The sequence below is a fragment of the Tachysurus vachellii genome, chromosome 25 (assembly GCF_030014155.1).
Source record: "Tachysurus vachellii isolate PV-2020 chromosome 25, HZAU_Pvac_v1, whole genome shotgun sequence".
Taxonomy (NCBI): domain Eukaryota; kingdom Metazoa; phylum Chordata; class Actinopteri; order Siluriformes; family Bagridae; genus Tachysurus; species Tachysurus vachellii.
The window spans coordinates 16366578-16384077 of NC_083484.1; the positions used below are offsets into that span (position 1 = coordinate 16366578).

Here is a 17500-nt window from a genome sequence, read left to right on the forward strand (position 1 = left end):
CTCTGAATAGATCCATTTGTTTACAGTGAGTATTTCTCTTTTTTTGTGCTTCATTTATTTAACAAAATTGCAAATAAAATATAAACTAGAACTGATGATGTTGGCGAGAAATTGACTTTTTTGTATTTTTCTATAGATTATGACAGGCTGAGGATTGGAGGCATTATCTTCACGGTCCTGCTTGTAATAGGAGCGATCTTTCTCCTTTTTCGTACGTCTCACTTCCTAATTCTTGTTTTGTCTCTCATTTCTACTTTTCCTTTTTTTTCACATTCGAGTGATAAAAAATGTTTTACATACCTTTTCATTTTCCTCCTACAGATGACAAATGCGGCACAAAGAAGTAAGTTGTATCAGATTTTATATTTTTTTTATCTGATTTAGCCATGAAATGATTGATTCGGTGTCTCATAACAACAGGGCACTGAGTCCATGATTGTGGTGCTATTTTTCCTTTAAAAAAAGATTTTATAATCATTTTGAATAATTTTCCAACATTGAATCTGAGCATTTGAAAGTTATTTGACATCATTAACTAATATCCATGCTAACAGCACTAGCACATTATGGACACACAAATAATAAACTTAGAATAAGCATCTTATCTTATTAATTCATATAATTTAGGTTAGCGTTTAACATTGTTGTATTCTGTAGCTTGACACGATTTTGAACGTTGTCCGAGTGTTAATGATCACGTGTCTGTCTTTCACAGGAAAAGCGATGACGCTACCAGTCAGATTTAAACACGACGTCAGATTGCCATCAGATTGTAAAAACAGGCCTATATTCAGTTGTGAAGGATCTGATTTAGAGATGAAACGTTGAATTGCCCTGAAGTTAAAGTGCACTTTTGCACTTAATAAATTAACCTGGAGTCTTTGTTTCTCTTCACGCTCCTTAGCTGGGTTTTAGTTCAACACTTCAGGCTTTGGTGCAGAGTTAAAGTAGTGGAATATTATGTTGTTTAGAGACTTAGAAATGCATTAGAAGTCTATGCTGTAGTTTGTATCTTGTATCTGTAACATAACAGTACATTAAACCTGCAGTATGATTTAATACTAAATTCTGAGACTCTTCTGCACACATACAATAATATACACAGAAATCGAAGCATTTTTCTCATCTAACCTAAATAAATAAATATAATATAAATAAGTATAAATAAGTGTACATATATATATATATATATATATATATATATATATATATATATATATATATATATATATATATAAGATTCATTTGAAGTCCAGCAAATACCACATACCACTAACATGACAAAACACTGACTGACATTTTACAATGCATAGGTTTTGTGTGTGTGTGTGTGTGTGTGTGTGTGCGTGTGTGTGTGTGTGTGTAAATATGTGATCTATATCATCAATTAACATCTTTATGAACGGTAAGATCAATAAATTAAGTGAAGAAACTAATCCAGATGATTGGCTTGAAATCAGTCACAAGGTTCTGGTGTTTCTACAGTGACCCAAGAAACAAACTACACGTCATGATAAAACAAAACCGTCTCAATATTCATAAAAGACTTAATTATAAAATCTGATCAGATGTGTTAATAATCAGTTCAACAAAAGCACGACTTCTCTCGTCTTAGCTTGTCATATTTTAAATGATTTTACTTTTTATGTCTTGTTTTTATGAACCTGATGACACTTTGTGTAACTAGAACTAAACACTAACATTTACAATCGATGGACAAAACAACAAACAGCACTGACATTGAGTTAAGAGTCAAACTACAATTTGTTTATTATCCTGAGGACTAAATTCAGCGTCGGCGTTCACAACAAGCGAGAAATTAGTTTCGTCTCTCGGGTATGTTGATGTTCACAAACTCAGCCCACTCACACACAGAGAGAGAGAGAGAGAGAGAGAGAGAGAGAGAGAGAGAGAGAGAGAGAGAGACCTGTTGAGTTGTCACTGGGTAAAACAGGGTGTTGGTTTTGACTTATTCAGATCTCCAGTTTGTTTGAACCTGTTGAACGAGTCGTGCAGAGGTGAGTTTAACAAATCACTTCTTTATGGGTTTAATGTGATCTTTCACTTCCATTAATTATGTTCATCTGTTTGTGTTTGTATTTTATTTATTTTAAAACAAAATCTGTCCTAAATCAAGATAATACTCTGAATTTTCTTTTGAGTAGCTTTAATAGTTGAACATTACAAACGAGAGAGTGTGTGTAAGTGTGTGTGTGTGTGTGTGAGAGAGAGAGAGAGAGAGAGAGAGAGAGAGAGAGAGAGAGTGTAAGAGAGAGAGTGTGTGTGTGAGAGTGTGTGTGTGTGAGAGAGAGAGAGAGAGAGAGAGAGAGAGTGTGTGTGTGTGTGTGTGTGTGAGAGAGAGAGAGAGAGAGAGAGAGAGAGAGACACAGTGTGTGTGTGCGTGTGTGTGAGAGAGAGAGTGTGTGTGTGTGTGAGAGAGAGAGAGAGAGAGACAGAGACAGAGAGAGAGACAGTGTGTGTGTGAGAAAGAGAGAGATGTATTTTGTTTGTAAAATAACGTCGTTTTTATCGTTAACCGTGAGATCACTCCAGCTGTTCCAGAGGTGGAGGCTGCTCTTGTCTTAGCGCGTGACATTTTCAATACATTCTTTTATCTGTTTTTTTTCCCTTTTGCAAACTACAAAAACACAAAATTGTGCGTTTTTATAAGAATCAGAGTCGGGTTTATTTATTTATTGGCCAAGTGTGTTGACGCACACAAGGAATTCTGTTCCAGCCGTTTGTGACTCTCAGAAGTACAGACATAAATAACACTATACTATACAAGACAAGATAATACAGACTACACAAGATAATACAGACTACACAAGATAATACAGACTATACAAGATAATACAGACTACACAAGATAATACAGACTATACAAGATAATACAGACTACACAAGATAATACAGACTATACAAGATAATACAGACTATACAAGATAATACAGACTATACAAGATAATACAGACTACACAAGATAATACAGACTACACAAGACAATAGAGACTACACAAGACAACAGAGACTACACAAGATAATACAGACTATACAAGATAATACAGACTACACAATATAATACAGACTACACAAGACAATACAGACTACACAAGATAATAGAGACTACACAAGACAATAGAGACTACACAAGATAATACAGACTATACAAGATAATACAGACTACACAATATAATACAGACTACACAAGACAATACAGACTACACAAGATAATAGAGACTACACAAGATAATACAGACTACACAAGACAATACAGACTACACAAGATAATAGAGACTACACAAGATAATACACACTACACAAGATAATACAGACTACACAAGATAATAGAGACTACACAAGATAATACAGACTATACAAGACAATACAGACTACACAAGATAATAGAGACTACACAAGATAATACAGACTATACAATATAATACAGACTATACAAGATAATACAGACTACACAAGATAATACAGACTATACAAGATAATACAGACTACACAAGATAATGCAGACTATACAAGATAATACAGACTACACAAGATAATACAGACTATACAAGATAATACAGACTACACAAGATAATACAGACTATACAAGATAATACAGACTACACAAGATAATACAGACTATACAAGATAATACAGACTACACAAGACAATACAGACTACACAAGATAATAGAGACTACACAAGATAATACAGACTACACAAGATAATAGAGACTACACAAGATAATACAGACTATACAAGACAAGTGTGAGTGCATGGTAGTGCAAATAACAGTATTGTGCAATAGTGTGTAGCAGTAGTGTGTGTAACGTATACTGATGATGTGATTACTGACAGTTCTGATAATGCAGCACTTATAGATATGAAGCAGGGAATAGAATTGTGGTGAGTTGTTAATCAGGGTGATTGTCTGGTGTCTGGGGAAAGAAACCAGTTTTTCAGTTTACCAGTTTAGGTAAGCAAAGTTCTGTAGTGCCTGAGAGAAGGGAGGAGCTGAAAGAGGTTGTGTCGAGGGTGTGAAGGGTCACTAGTGATTTTTAATGCCCGGTTTCTGGTTCTTGTGTCGTACAAGTCCTGAGGAGTGGGCGGGGGTGGGGGGCGGGGGGGCACCAGTTCTGCTGTTTTTACTGTGTGCTGCAGTCTGTTCCTGTCCAGTTATTTATTATTACGCTTAAATACCCAGGAGATCTCAGAGAACACATGCAGTGCTGTTATAACACTTTATAAGCGTCATCAGCACCATCACCACCCCAAAACACACACACACACACACACACACACACACACACAAAGTCCAGATGTTCTTGTTTGTCTTTTTCCTCCCCAGCAGGTGTTGTGTCAACAAGATGCTTAATGCACCACTCATGATGGAGTTTACACACTCCTCACACAATCCTCACACAATCCTCACACACTCCTCACACAATCCTCACACACTCCTCACACATTCCTCACACACTCCACACACAATCCACACACACTCCTCACACAATCCTCACACAATCCTCACACAATCCTCACACACTCCTCACACAATCCTCACACACTCCTCACACAATCCTCACACACTCCTCACACAATCCACACACACTCCTCACACAATCCACACACACTCCTCACACAATCCTCACACAATTCTCACACACTCCTCACACAATCCTCACACACTCCTCACACGCTCCTCACACACTCCTCACAGAATCCTCACACACTCCTCACACAATCCTCACACACTCCACACACAATCCACACACACTCCTCACACAATTCTCACAGAATCCACACACACTCCTCACAGAATCCTCACACAATTCTCACACACTCCTCACACAATCCTCACACACTCCTGACACAATCCTCACACGCCCCTCACACAATCCTCACACAATTCTCACACAGTCCTCACACAATCCTCACACACTCCTCACACAATCCTCACACACACTCCTCACACACCCCTCACACAATCCACACACACACTCCTCACACACTCCTCACACAATTCTCACACACTCCTCACACAATCCTCACACACTTCTCACACACTCCTCTCACGCTCCTCACACACTTCTCACACACCCCTCACACAATCCTCTCACGCTCCTCACACAATCCTCACACACCCCTCACACAATCCTCACACACTCCTCACACAATCCTCACACACCCCTCACACACTCCTCACACACTCCTTACACAATCCTCACACAATCCTCACACAATCCTCAAACAATCCACACACACTCCTCACACAATCCTCACACTCCTCACACAATCCTCACACACCCCTCACACAATTCTCACACAATCCACACACACCCCTCACACAATCCTCACACAATCCTCACACACTCCACACACACTCCTCATACTCTCCTCACACACTCCTTACACAATCCTCACACAATCCTCACACAATCCTCACACACTCCTCACACATTCCTCACACACTCCACACACACTCCTCACACAATCCTCACACACTCCTCACACAATCCTCACACACTCCTCACACACTCCTGACACACTCCTTACACAATCCTCACACACCCCTCACACAATCCTCACACAGTCCTCACACACTCCTGACACACTCCTGACACAATCCTCACACACACTCCTCACACTCCTCACACAATTCTCACACACTCCTCACACAATCCTCACACAATCCTCACACACTTCTCACACACTCCTCTCACGCTCCTCACACAGTCCTCACACACCCCTCACACAATCCTCTCACGCTCCTCACACAATTCTCACACACTCCTCACACAATCCTCACACAATCCTCACACACCCCTCACACAATCCACACACACCCCTCACACAATTCTCACACAATCCTCACACACTCCTCACACAATCCTCACACACTCCTCACACAATCCTCATACTCTCCTCACACACTCCTTACACAATCCTCACACAATCCTCACACAATCCTCACACACTCCTTACACAATCCTCACACAATCCACACACACTCCTCACACACTCCTTACACAATCCTCACACAATCCTCACACAATCCTCACACACTCCTTACACAATCCTCACACACTCCTCACACAATCCTCACACACTCCTCACACAATCCTCACACACTCCTCACACACTCCTGACACACTCCTTACACAATCCTCACACACCCCTCACACAATCCTCACACAGTCCTCACACACTCCTGACACACTCCTGACACAATCCTCACACACACTCCTCACACTCCTCACACAATTCTCACACACTCCTCACACAATCCTCACACAATCCTCACACACTTCTCACACACTCCTCTCACGCTCCTCACACAGTCCTCACACACCCCTCACACAATCCTCTCACGCTCCTCACACAATCCTCACACACTCCTCACACAATCCTCACACAATCCTCACACACCCCTCACACAATCCACACACACCCCTCACACAATTCTCACACAATCCTCACACACTCCTTACACAATCCTCACACACTCCTCACACAATCCTCATACTCTCCTCACACACTCCTTACACAATCCTCACACAATCCTCACACAATCCTCACACACTCCTTACACAATCCTCACACACTCCTCACACAATCCACACACACTCCTCACACACTCCTTACACAATCCTCACACAATCCTCACACACTCCTTACACAATCCTCACACACTCCTCACACAATCCACACACGCTCCTCACACACTCCTTACACAATCCTCACACACCCCTCACACAATCCTCCTATTATAAATATAAAGCATGATAACGTACTTCAGTATGAACGTTTGTGCTATTATTCTGTGCTATTCTGCTCATGCACACAGACTAACAGACTTCCTGGACTTTACCGCTATCTTTATATAATATTCTAAAAATGTTTTTAACCCCTTATGTGACTCCTTCATCTCCACATGCAAGACTTGGGAAAAGTTTGTTCTGTGAAACGTCACGAAAGCATGAAAGAAAATCATCACATGAACTGAAAGAAAAATAGATATACAGTAGGTCCTAAATAAAGGAGTAGAAGCTAAAACCATACAGCTGGAAAGCTGGAGAATTTCACTCCATTTTTATTGATCATTTTTATTTATCTATTTTTTGTCCGTTTATGTTCCTGTGAAAGAAAATGAAGAAGTTGTCAGTTTGTAAGTTTTTGACCATCAAGGAAAAAGAGACAGTGTTTCCTTAAAGGCTGGAGAGGAAGAGATTATGAGGAAAGAAAAATGAGTCATGAGTCATGGCAGCAGCATTTGGGAGTTTCTGTTTGAAAAAGTTGTCTGTGATGAAAAAAGACAAACATTTAGTCTTTAAATAATAAAAAAATAGAGACACAAAGACGCAGAGGAAGAATGCGGTTAATGAAAAGGACACAAATTCCTACATGTCTGTAATGAAGCTGTCTGAGTTACTGTTACTTAGGACAGACATTCGTGTGTGTGTATGTGTGTGTGTGTGTGTGTGTGTGTGTGTGTGTGTGTGTGTGTGTGTGTGTGTGTATTTATTCCTTGGCTATTCTCAGTGACGGAGTTAATGTTCCTAATTTAGCTTCTCTTTGAATTCCGTTGTTTTGTTGTGCTACATCCCTTTTGTGTGGAGTGTGATTGTGGTGTGTGTGTGTGAGTGTGTGTGTGTGTGTGTGTGTGTGAGAGAGAGTTTGTGTGTTGGGGTGGATCAAGTGTTGCCTAGCAGAGAATTTGACAAGGTGAATGCAATCAGAAACACACACACAAGGTCATGCAAAAACACACTGGCTGATACATTCACATACACACACACACACACACACACACACACACACACGCTTCCTGTAGCAGATAGCGCTTTGGCAGGCCACACACTTCCCTTGGTCAGAGATAGATACAGTATTGTGTGTGAGTGGAAGAATGTGAGTGTATCAGATCTAACAGAGGTGTGAGGATGACAAAAATGTTCTGCCTCATACACTCACACACTCACATACACACCCACACACACACTCACACGGACATATATATGCCCATTCATACACCCAGCAGGTGTGTTTATGTTAGAGGGCATGGCAAACGGCTCTGATGTGTTTACTTTGCATAGTCAAGACTTTTTCATCTCAGAAATCATTCTGAAAGCTGAGCACAGGAACCTACGCTCTTCAACAGCAACCACAACCCTACACACACACATGCACACACATGCACACACACACAGCATATGACTGCACCGATTATTTCAGCTTAAGTGTAGTATGTGGACATGGTGCTGGTTGTTGTAGATGTAGACAGGTGAATGTTTATTTTAGGGGTGTGTGTGTGTGTGTGTGTGTGTGTGTAAGTGTGTGTGTGTGTGTGTGTGTGTAAGTGTGTGTGAGATGATAAGTAAAGCACACAGTGACACTGAGATACTCAGTCGACTTTGTGCAGATTAGCTGCTGCTTTTCACACAACAACAACACAAAAGGGCCGAGCGCAGGAAAAGGAGCAGGAGTCCAACAAGCCTGGAGTCAGAGACAAACAAACGTCTGATTGTTCTGAGTCAACTGTCCAGAGTCAGGAACTGGCAACATAACACAACCACTCTACACTACACAATATAACACTACACAACACAATATAACACTACACTACACAAGATAACACTACACTACACAATATAACTCTACACTACACAATATAACACTACACAACACTACACAAGATAACACTACACAACACTACACAAGATAACACTACACAAGATAACACTACACTACACAAGATAACACTACACAACACAAGATAACACAACCACACTACACAATATAACACTACACTACACAAGATAACACTACACAACACTACACTACACAAGATAACACAACACAACACTAGATAACACTACACAACACAAGATAACACAACCACACTACACAATATAACACTACACTACACAAGATAACACTACACAACACTACACTACACAAGATAACACTACACAACACTACACAAGATAACACTACACAAGATAACACTACACAAGATAACACTACACTACACAAGATAACACTACACAACACAAGATAACACAACCACACTACACAATATAACACTACACTACACAAGATAACACTACACAACACTACACTACACAAGATAACACTACACAACACTACACAAGATAACACTACACAAGATAACACTACACAAAACTACACAAGATAACACTACACAACACTACACAAGATAACACTACACAAGACTACACAAGATAACACTACACAACACTACACAATATAACACTACACAATATAACACTACACTACACAAGATAGCACTACACAACACTACACAAGATAACACTACACTACACAAGATAACACTACACAACACAAGATAACACTACACAACCACACAACACAAGATAAAACAACACAACCACACTACACAAGATAACACAACACTACAGATAGACTTTAGTTTGCTAGTGATGAAGGACAAACGCAGAACTCTGGCAGAGTTGTGTTTTATTTGCATGCTGCACGTTTCACACTGCTGCTTTACACACTTTCTGGAGTTTTCCTCCAGATTAGACAAAGTGTTGCTGTGTCCCAACAGCCATGTTTGATTATATTCAGGAAAATGGAGCTAAGGTGAAACCCTTCAACGTCACAATATATCAGCGTAGTGAATAAAAAGCTGGGAGGTGAAGTGAAGGTGTTAGAGAAGGTCAGGTCTAAACTGAGCGCTCGTTAATCCACCAATAGCACGGCACCATTAAGCAAACGATTTCTTATCTTTAATGGTGAAAAACAGCGAGGCAGCTGGATCCTTAACAACACCGTTACCCTGGCGAGAGAAAAGCCTGCGAGCTTTGCGTAATCATGCCCTCGGAGGAAATGAAAGAGGCCTGGATCTTCCAGAGCTCGGCGCTCGCAGCGTTTTTCATTTCCAGACAAACAAAAGATCGTCATTGCGAAGGGTCGGGTTTCTATTGAGACACAAACACACCTCAGCTCGCCTCACTGCATGCCTGTTTTCCTTCAATTAACTTAGCGTTGTGATTCAGAGAATGTCAGATACAATTCACTTCTTCATTACACTGGTCTGGCAGTCTTCGGTTCAACACACACACACACACACACACACACACATACACACAGAAAAATAAATAAATAAAACATTAACGCCTGCCCTTTCCTTCAGCGAGCTCAGGACAAACCTGCTGAGATCAAAGCAGCGAAATATTTTAGCTCAGGATGTCCTTAGAGATCCCATTATATTCCTCTTTTCCACACACACACACACACACACACACACACACACACACACAGGCACAGGCAGAAATACACGCAGTGTGTGACGAGAATCGGATCGTATCAAACACTCCATTTTAACTGGTTAATAAAGAATCATGGAAAATTCCCAGCAGTTCAGGTTGCCGTATAATTTCCCAACATCCTGTAAAGAAGATAATAAATAATAAAATAATAAATAATAATAGGAACATTATTACAATAACAATAATAAAAGAGTAATTAATATAACAGAACAGATGTAACAAAATAAATTCGATTTTTTTAGGTTTTTATTCTGCACAAAGTTTGAACTTCCTTTTGTGTTTATTTTCTCATTTTCTTTTTATATCATTTCTTTGCTTTGTTTTTTCTTCCTTCTCTTTTCTTTTTCATCTTCAGAGAGGCTTCAGATCGTCCAGATGTTAATTCTGATGATACAGATGAGTGTTTAGGTGAAATGTATTAACGCAGCACGTGTTTTTAGATAACGTGCTGTTCAGGGGGCGGAGCTACGTACGAGCTCGGTTAGCGACGTCACTAAATAAACTCCATCGAGATGGCGTCCTACACTCAGACGTACAGCTGTGTGCTAAACCGGTGCTAACCCACTTAACCTATTGGTTGTTATGGAAACATTAAAAGATTATAAGTTACTGAGTGAGATAAACGGAAGATGATGCGAACAGAGACTCGGATAGAAGCAAATGTTAGTGAGGTTAATGAGATAAAGTATAAACTTTAGTATGAACTCTATCCAGTGGCCGGATTTATTCATTTCTTTCTTATTTTTGTACGTTTGCGGTCAGAATGCCTGCTTGTGTCTGATCTCTGACCTGCTCATCGCTCAGCTCGGTGTTCAGCTGCTCTGCTGAACACAGTGGCTTCTGTTTCCCGCTGCTACAATCACATCAGCTCGAGGATCTGAGGATATTGAATTAGAGCTGATTTAAACATCTGGTGCTTGTCAGTGCGGATGCAGGAAGTGACGTCGCTGTAAACTTTTTCACGTCCATCAGCTCGGAGGTTTTCACAATACACAGAATCACCGGGTCATGTTTGGAGAGCAGTAGTGTTAATTTCGTCACCTATTTTTAATTTAGTCTTAGTCTTAGTCTTGTGCCAAATGTCCTTGTTAGTTTTAGTCATATTTAGTCATTCACATATCTTTTTTGTTAGTCTTAGTTTTAGTCGACTAAAAGTCTCGTCATTTTAGTCTAGTTTTAGTCAAAAGAAAACTCAAGGTATTTTAGTCAAGTTTTAGTCGACTAAAAGTCTTTTAATTTTAGTCTAGTTTTAGTCAGAAAATTGTAGCTTGACCACATCTGGAATCTATTGTAAGAATAAATACAACGAGGCCTCATTAAATGCAATAATATCAGGAACACAAGTGTTATAGTGGAAATAAATAACTTAATGAAAAGCCTAAGATCAAAACTGTAGGTGTGTGTATATATATATAAATGTATTGCACACACCATTATTGTTGATATTTGGAGCTCGTTTTTGGACAGTGGTGCAGTCTCGTCATCGTCTCGTCTTAGTCATGAAAAAAAGGTTGTTGACGAACATATTTCGTCTCATCTCGTCTGACGAAATTAACAGTAGAGAGCAGTTAATATTAATGTGTCTTTATTCTGTGATCAGGAAAAAAAACTATTCTGTGGCCAAAATGGGATTTAATGTGAAATTAAGATAAATAACTAAAATCACATATAAATAAATAAATAAATAAATAACCTTTCTGTGTTTCAGGTGAAGCCACGTCGCCATGGCGCAGATTTTGTCAATCATCTTAATCACATGTGAGTCACTATCCCCTTGTGTGTGTGTGTGTGTGTGTGTGTCTGTGTGTGTGTGAGAGAGAGTGTGTGTGTGTGTGTGAGTGTGTGTGTGTGTGTCTGTGTGTCTGTGTGTGTGAGAGTGTGTGTGTGAGAGTGTGAGTGTGTGTGTCTGTGTGTGTGTGTGTGTGTGTGTGTGTGTGTGTGAGTGTGTGTGTGTGTGTGAGAGTGTGTGTGTGAGAGTGTGTGTGTGAGAGTGTGAGTGTGTGTGTCTGTGTGTGTGTCTGTGTGTGTGTGTCTGTGTGTGAGATTGTATGTGTGTGAGTGTGTGTCTGTGTGTGTGTGGTTGTGTGTGTGTGTGTGTGTGACAGTGTGTGTGTGTGAGTGTGTGTCTGTGTGTGTGAGAGTGTGAGTGTGAGTGTGTCTGTGTGTGTGTGTGTTAGAGATTGTGTGAGTGTGTGTGTGTGTGAGAGTGTGTGTGAGTGTGTGTGTGTCTGTGTGGGTGTGTGTGTGTGTGAGAGTGTCATAGTGACAGTGATAGTGTCAATGCTCCATCTAGTGTCCTCAACAATGTCTGTGATCACATCACAGTATTTTATTATTGTTGTTGTTGTTGTTGTTGTTGTTGTTGTTGTTATTTATTATTGTTGTTGTTGTTGTTGTTGTTATTTATTATCATTAGTTAATATTATTATTAAAAAAGCTATACATATATTTTAGATATAGATTTTTTCTCTCTTTTTTTAATGAAAAAGCTGTGATTTCTCTTATTGCATCATTGTGTTCATTTCTTCTACTGATTGTTTTTCCATTCTAATAAAATTGTCGTAATAATTTTGTGCATTTCTAGTTTTCACGCTCGTCTCAGCCGAGGATCCGCAGCAAAGTAGGAATAATTTCTCTTCTTGGTTATTTGCCTGTCTTGTATGACCTGCTGTGTGAAGTCACACTAACACGACTCTGTTCTGTTTGTGTGTTTATATCAGAAGACGATCCCTTCACATTCGGTAAGTAAACATCTCACACACACACTGTGAGCTGGTGCTGAACACTCAGGTACCGAACACTCTCACCATAGATACTAGCTAGCAAGATGTCCAGTAACAGTTGACTGAAATCCAGTTAATCCACACTGTGAACATTTGACCAGAGCTGCTGTTTCTCCTTGATCAGGTTACATGAGCTCATTAATTTAGTGACGTATTGCAGTTCCACAAGGGGGCGCTTTGTGACTGTTTACTCAATGCCAAAGTGTGTGTGTGTGTGTGTGTGTGTAGATTATCACCAGCTGCGTGTTGGAGGGCTCATCATGGCTGCGGTGTTGTGTCTGATCGGCATTACTATCCTCTTCAGTGAGTTTATTATATTCACACACACACACGCACACACACACAGATTAGTTTCCCGTCACAACACCTTCTGAAGTGTTTTATTTCTTTTATGCTACAGCAATTTGAAAATATTCACACAACATCCATTATAAAGGTGTCAGAGCTGTTGTTCTAGAACATTCCTCAACACCATCTGACCAATCAGGATCCAGAACTCAATCTGAAACCCATAATCAGACGCGACTTGTAGAGGAGAACGTGTTTGTGATGTTGTGAGACTGAAGCCGAAGCTCTTCTCTTCCAGGTGGACACTGCAGATGCAAGTTTAACCAGGACAAGAGGTACGATGTTAAAAGTACAACATCTGTTGATCAGAGCTGCTGCTGGAGCTCCAGTCGTCTCTAATCACTTTATTTCCCTACGCAGGAGGAGGACAGGAAGTAACGCAGCCACTCAACAGATGCTCAATGACACAGGTACAAAGTCTCCGAGCTGCGTCTGAACAGTAATTCAGTAATATTAAAGGATTTTCATGGAGGAATTTTTTTATAAAGGATTTTTTTACTTCAGCGTGTAAAAGAAAACATAAAAACTTTTAGCTTGATTATATACATTGATTTTCAGTGTTTTCATTGTTTTCGGCATGTCTGCGTTTCCTGTCTGTGTGTAAATCACAGTAATGTAGTTGGTTGTCGGTTTACTTTGTAGATTGTTTGTGAAGGTTGTATTGAAGCAGTGATGTCACCCTGGTGTGTGTGTGTGTGTGTGTGAGAGATAGAGTAACCTGCAGTAACCGGATGCAGTGTGATACGATCGAGTCAGTCGTAGCGGTCGGAGGCGTCTCCTGTGTACGCGTTCCATCTGCTTGGTGTTGTTTTGCCAGTTGCTCCTGTGATGGGTTTGTAAACACAAAGCCAGCTCGGCCGCCTGCTGCTTCTCTGTACGGAGCATCAGAGAGTTTCCATGATGACTGATTTACTGTCTCTCTTTCTTTGTGTACCTGAGAGAAGAAAAACAGAAGTGTGCCCTGTGCGTGTGTGTGTGTGTGTGTGTGTGTGTGTGTGTGTGTGTGTGTGTGTCAGATAAAAAAAGCACAGCTATTCTATAACCCCGCCCTTTGTGTTGTGGCACGCACTAAGCCACGCCCCTTACAACTGTACATGCACAACAAGAGGAGTTTGCTTTATAGTACAGTGGAGAGGAAAAGTTTACGCACCCCCATACATGTTTCTCCAGTATCCCAGAAAGGTCGGTTAGTGGATGCACTGTGGTATTATAACCCCCCTGCCCCCCTACTGTAACCCTGTTACAGTATTATTCAATCAGCCAATCATGTGGCAACAGTGCAGCGTATACAGTCACGTAGCATCACGTTCTCATGTGGTCACAGGGCACGAGGTCAATGAAGCTGGACAGCTGAAGATTTAAACATTTCCAGTTCTTATCTATCAGTTTCGGTGTCTGCCGTCTGCCTCTCGTGCTGATGGAGTGTATGGTGCTGAATGTTCGACGTGTTCTGAGATTCTTTCCTGCTCAACGCAGTCGTAAAGTGTGATTATGGTTTCTGTCAGGTCGAACTGTCAGTCTGTTCTCCTCAGACCTCGATCAACAACAACAGTGCTGAACTACTGGATGGTTTCGCTTTATTCCAGGTGTGTGTGTGTGTGTGTGTGAAACTGAACCCAGCATGTCTGGCACCAACAACAGTGCTTTGGTCTCGAGGAGAACCTACTATTTGTGCTAAAGCTAATAACGTTTTCTCTTTTGCTTGTTTCCTGTCGCTAGCACGAGCCAGCGATTGTTAAACGCTCCTGCTGGACTACTCAGTGTCCATCTGACTGACGGAGAACATTGAAGATCCTGCAGACGTTTATTCCACCACAACACAATACACAACAATGGGCCCTTTATTATCATAACATATAAATGTGATCTATTTTTTATATTATTATTATTATTATTATTATTATTTTATTATTATTATTATTATTATTATTATTATTATTATTATTATTATTATTATTATTATATTCCTCCTGTTGGCTGCTTTGGTGGCTCCTCGTCTGGAAACTTGTTCCTGTTAGACTTTTGTCAGATGTTCATTTCATCTAACTGAACCAATAACCATAAACATCACTATAACGTGAGGTTTTGTCTTTAATGTGTTTAATAAAATGTCTGTTTTCTTTAGATCACATGACACTCAGCTTATAACCAAAAATGACAAGCAATCGATCCACATGTCTGTTCTTTCTTTCTTTCTTTCTTTCTTTCTTGTCAAGTCGGTGATCCACAGTTCTATGTTGCGATTCATAGTTGAATGTTTGACCACTGAAACATTTAATCCTGATTTAATAAAATGTACTTTTATAGAGCATCAGCTTCAAGTAGATCGTTCGTCATGTAATTGTCATGTCATTGTGTCTTTTTTTTAAAAGAATGTCCACATTTGCTGACTAAAACACTAAAACAATCCAAGTGTCGAGTGTTTTATTTCGAGTCCAGATTTTTATACTTTTGTCTCTTGCTTACATCACCACGTTACACGACTATTTAAAAAAGGAAATACACGATTAATTGGAACAAAAACACGTTATCTTATGAACATTTTCATAATGATCACACGTTTATGTCTTTATAAAATGTATTATTTCATTATTTTCACTCAGGTTTCTGTGCATTATTTTATTTCACTGTATTTAGAACCCAGTGATCTTCAACCCCACTCTGTCGATTTATTTACAATATATTATTATTATTTAAACGCATAATATATTGAAAATAATGTATTATTTTCTTACGTAATGTAATTATAGGAACAATAACTTGGACTTAAATATATATAATTTAAATGTTTCCTTTAATATATCTTTCCTGCACTTTTCCTGCTCCTACTATCACAGTTCATCTCTGTTTGTCATCATTCGTCTTGTACTTTACTGAAAGTCCAGTAAAAGTTTGTCTAAAGCGCCCCCTGTTGCTTTAATTAAACATTACAAGCATTTAAATTAAATTCTCCTATCTGATTGGTGAATCGTCAGCGCAGCTACACGTTATCGTTTCCATAGTAACCGACTAGATAAATAAAAATAAAATCGGTGAAGTTTCTTTAAGTGTGTGATTATGTCACATTTATTGAAGGAGTCTCCAGTGTCAGTTTTTGCAGGACATAATATAACAATCTCATTTTGTCTTATTAACTTCAGGAGAAAGAAGAAAAAGAGAGAGTCTGGTGAGAGAAACACCGTTATACTGCTGTAACATGACATTTACACCTTCACATCAACCTGCTGTGGATTCTTTTCTTATTGTGTTTTTTATTATTTACATAATTTATTTATTCATTAAAAGATTTCGAGTTGTAGATGCTGCTTTAAAACAGAAAAAATAGACAACCATGGGCCCTTTATTATAACATATAAATGTAGTTCTATTTATTTAATTATTATTATTATTATTATTATTATTATTATTATTATTATTATTATTCATTCATTCATTCATCTTCTACCGCTTATCCGAACTACCTCGGGTCACGGGGAGCCTGTGCCTATCTCAGGCATCATCAGATATCAAGGCAGGATACACCCTGGACGGAGTGCCAACCCATCACAGGGCACACACACACACACTCTCATTCACTCACGCAATCACACACTAGGGACAATTTTCCAGAGATGCCAATCAACCTACCATGCATGTCTTTGGACCGGGGGAGGAAACCGGAGTACCCGGAGGAAACCCCCGAGGCACGGGGAGAACATGCAAACTCCACACACACAAGGTGGAGGCGGGAATCAAACCCCGACCCTGGAGGTGTGAGGCAAACGTGCTAACCACTAAGCCACCGTGACCCCCATTTTATTATTATTATTATTATTATTATTATTATTATTATTATTATTATTATTATTATTATTATTATTATTATTATTATTATTATAATATTCCACCTGTGGGTTGCTTTTGTGACTCGTCGTGTCTGTTTTTTTAGATCCTGTTGATCAGTTTTAGTCACATGACTAATCTTATAACCAAAAATTACAAGCAATCGATCCACGTGTTTCTTTCTTTCTTTCTTTCCTTCTTTCTTGTCAGTTCTGATAAGTTGGTGATCCACAG

General features: G+C 39.5%; 2 protein-coding genes across 2 annotated transcripts in view; both read left to right on the forward strand.

Annotated features, from left to right (window-relative positions):
• The window catches only part of fxyd11 (FXYD domain containing ion transport regulator 11), a 5731-nt gene extending 4665 nt beyond the window's left edge, over window positions 1-1066 (forward strand). The window contains exons 6-9 of the mRNA XM_060862285.1: window positions 11-25; window positions 137-211; window positions 322-343; window positions 716-1066. Of these exons, the coding sequence (XP_060718268.1) occupies window positions 11-25; window positions 137-211; window positions 322-343; window positions 716-746 (143 nt within the window). The 3' untranslated portion in view covers window positions 747-1066. The remainder of the gene's footprint in view (window positions 1-10; window positions 26-136; window positions 212-321; window positions 344-715) is intronic.
• Window positions 1067-1868: 802 nt separating this feature from the next.
• fxyd3 (FXYD domain containing ion transport regulator 3) lies at window positions 1869-15851 on the forward strand. The gene is made up of 8 exons (XM_060861762.1): window positions 1869-2018; window positions 12022-12071; window positions 12898-12933; window positions 13034-13054; window positions 13325-13399; window positions 13683-13719; window positions 13805-13854; window positions 15164-15851. Exons 2-8 carry the CDS (start codon window positions 12038-12040, stop codon window positions 15181-15183), a joined length of 273 nt encoding a protein of 90 aa, XP_060717745.1. The 5' UTR covers window positions 1869-2018; window positions 12022-12037; the 3' UTR covers window positions 15184-15851.
• The last annotated feature ends 1649 nt before the right edge of the window (window positions 15852-17500 follow it).

Excerpts from the sequence above, each read along its gene's own strand:
- fxyd3 (XM_060861762.1), top strand. The coding sequence starts at position 12,038 with ATGGCGCAGATTTTGTCAATCATCTTAATCACAT. Across the intron at positions 13,400-13,682 it reads CGGCATTACTATCCTCTTCA|GTGGACACTGCAGATGCAAG; the intron begins GTGAGTTTATTA and ends CTTCTCTTCCAG. Across the intron at positions 13,855-15,163 it reads ACAGATGCTCAATGACACAG|CACGAGCCAGCGATTGTTAA; the intron begins GTACAAAGTCTC and ends TCCTGTCGCTAG.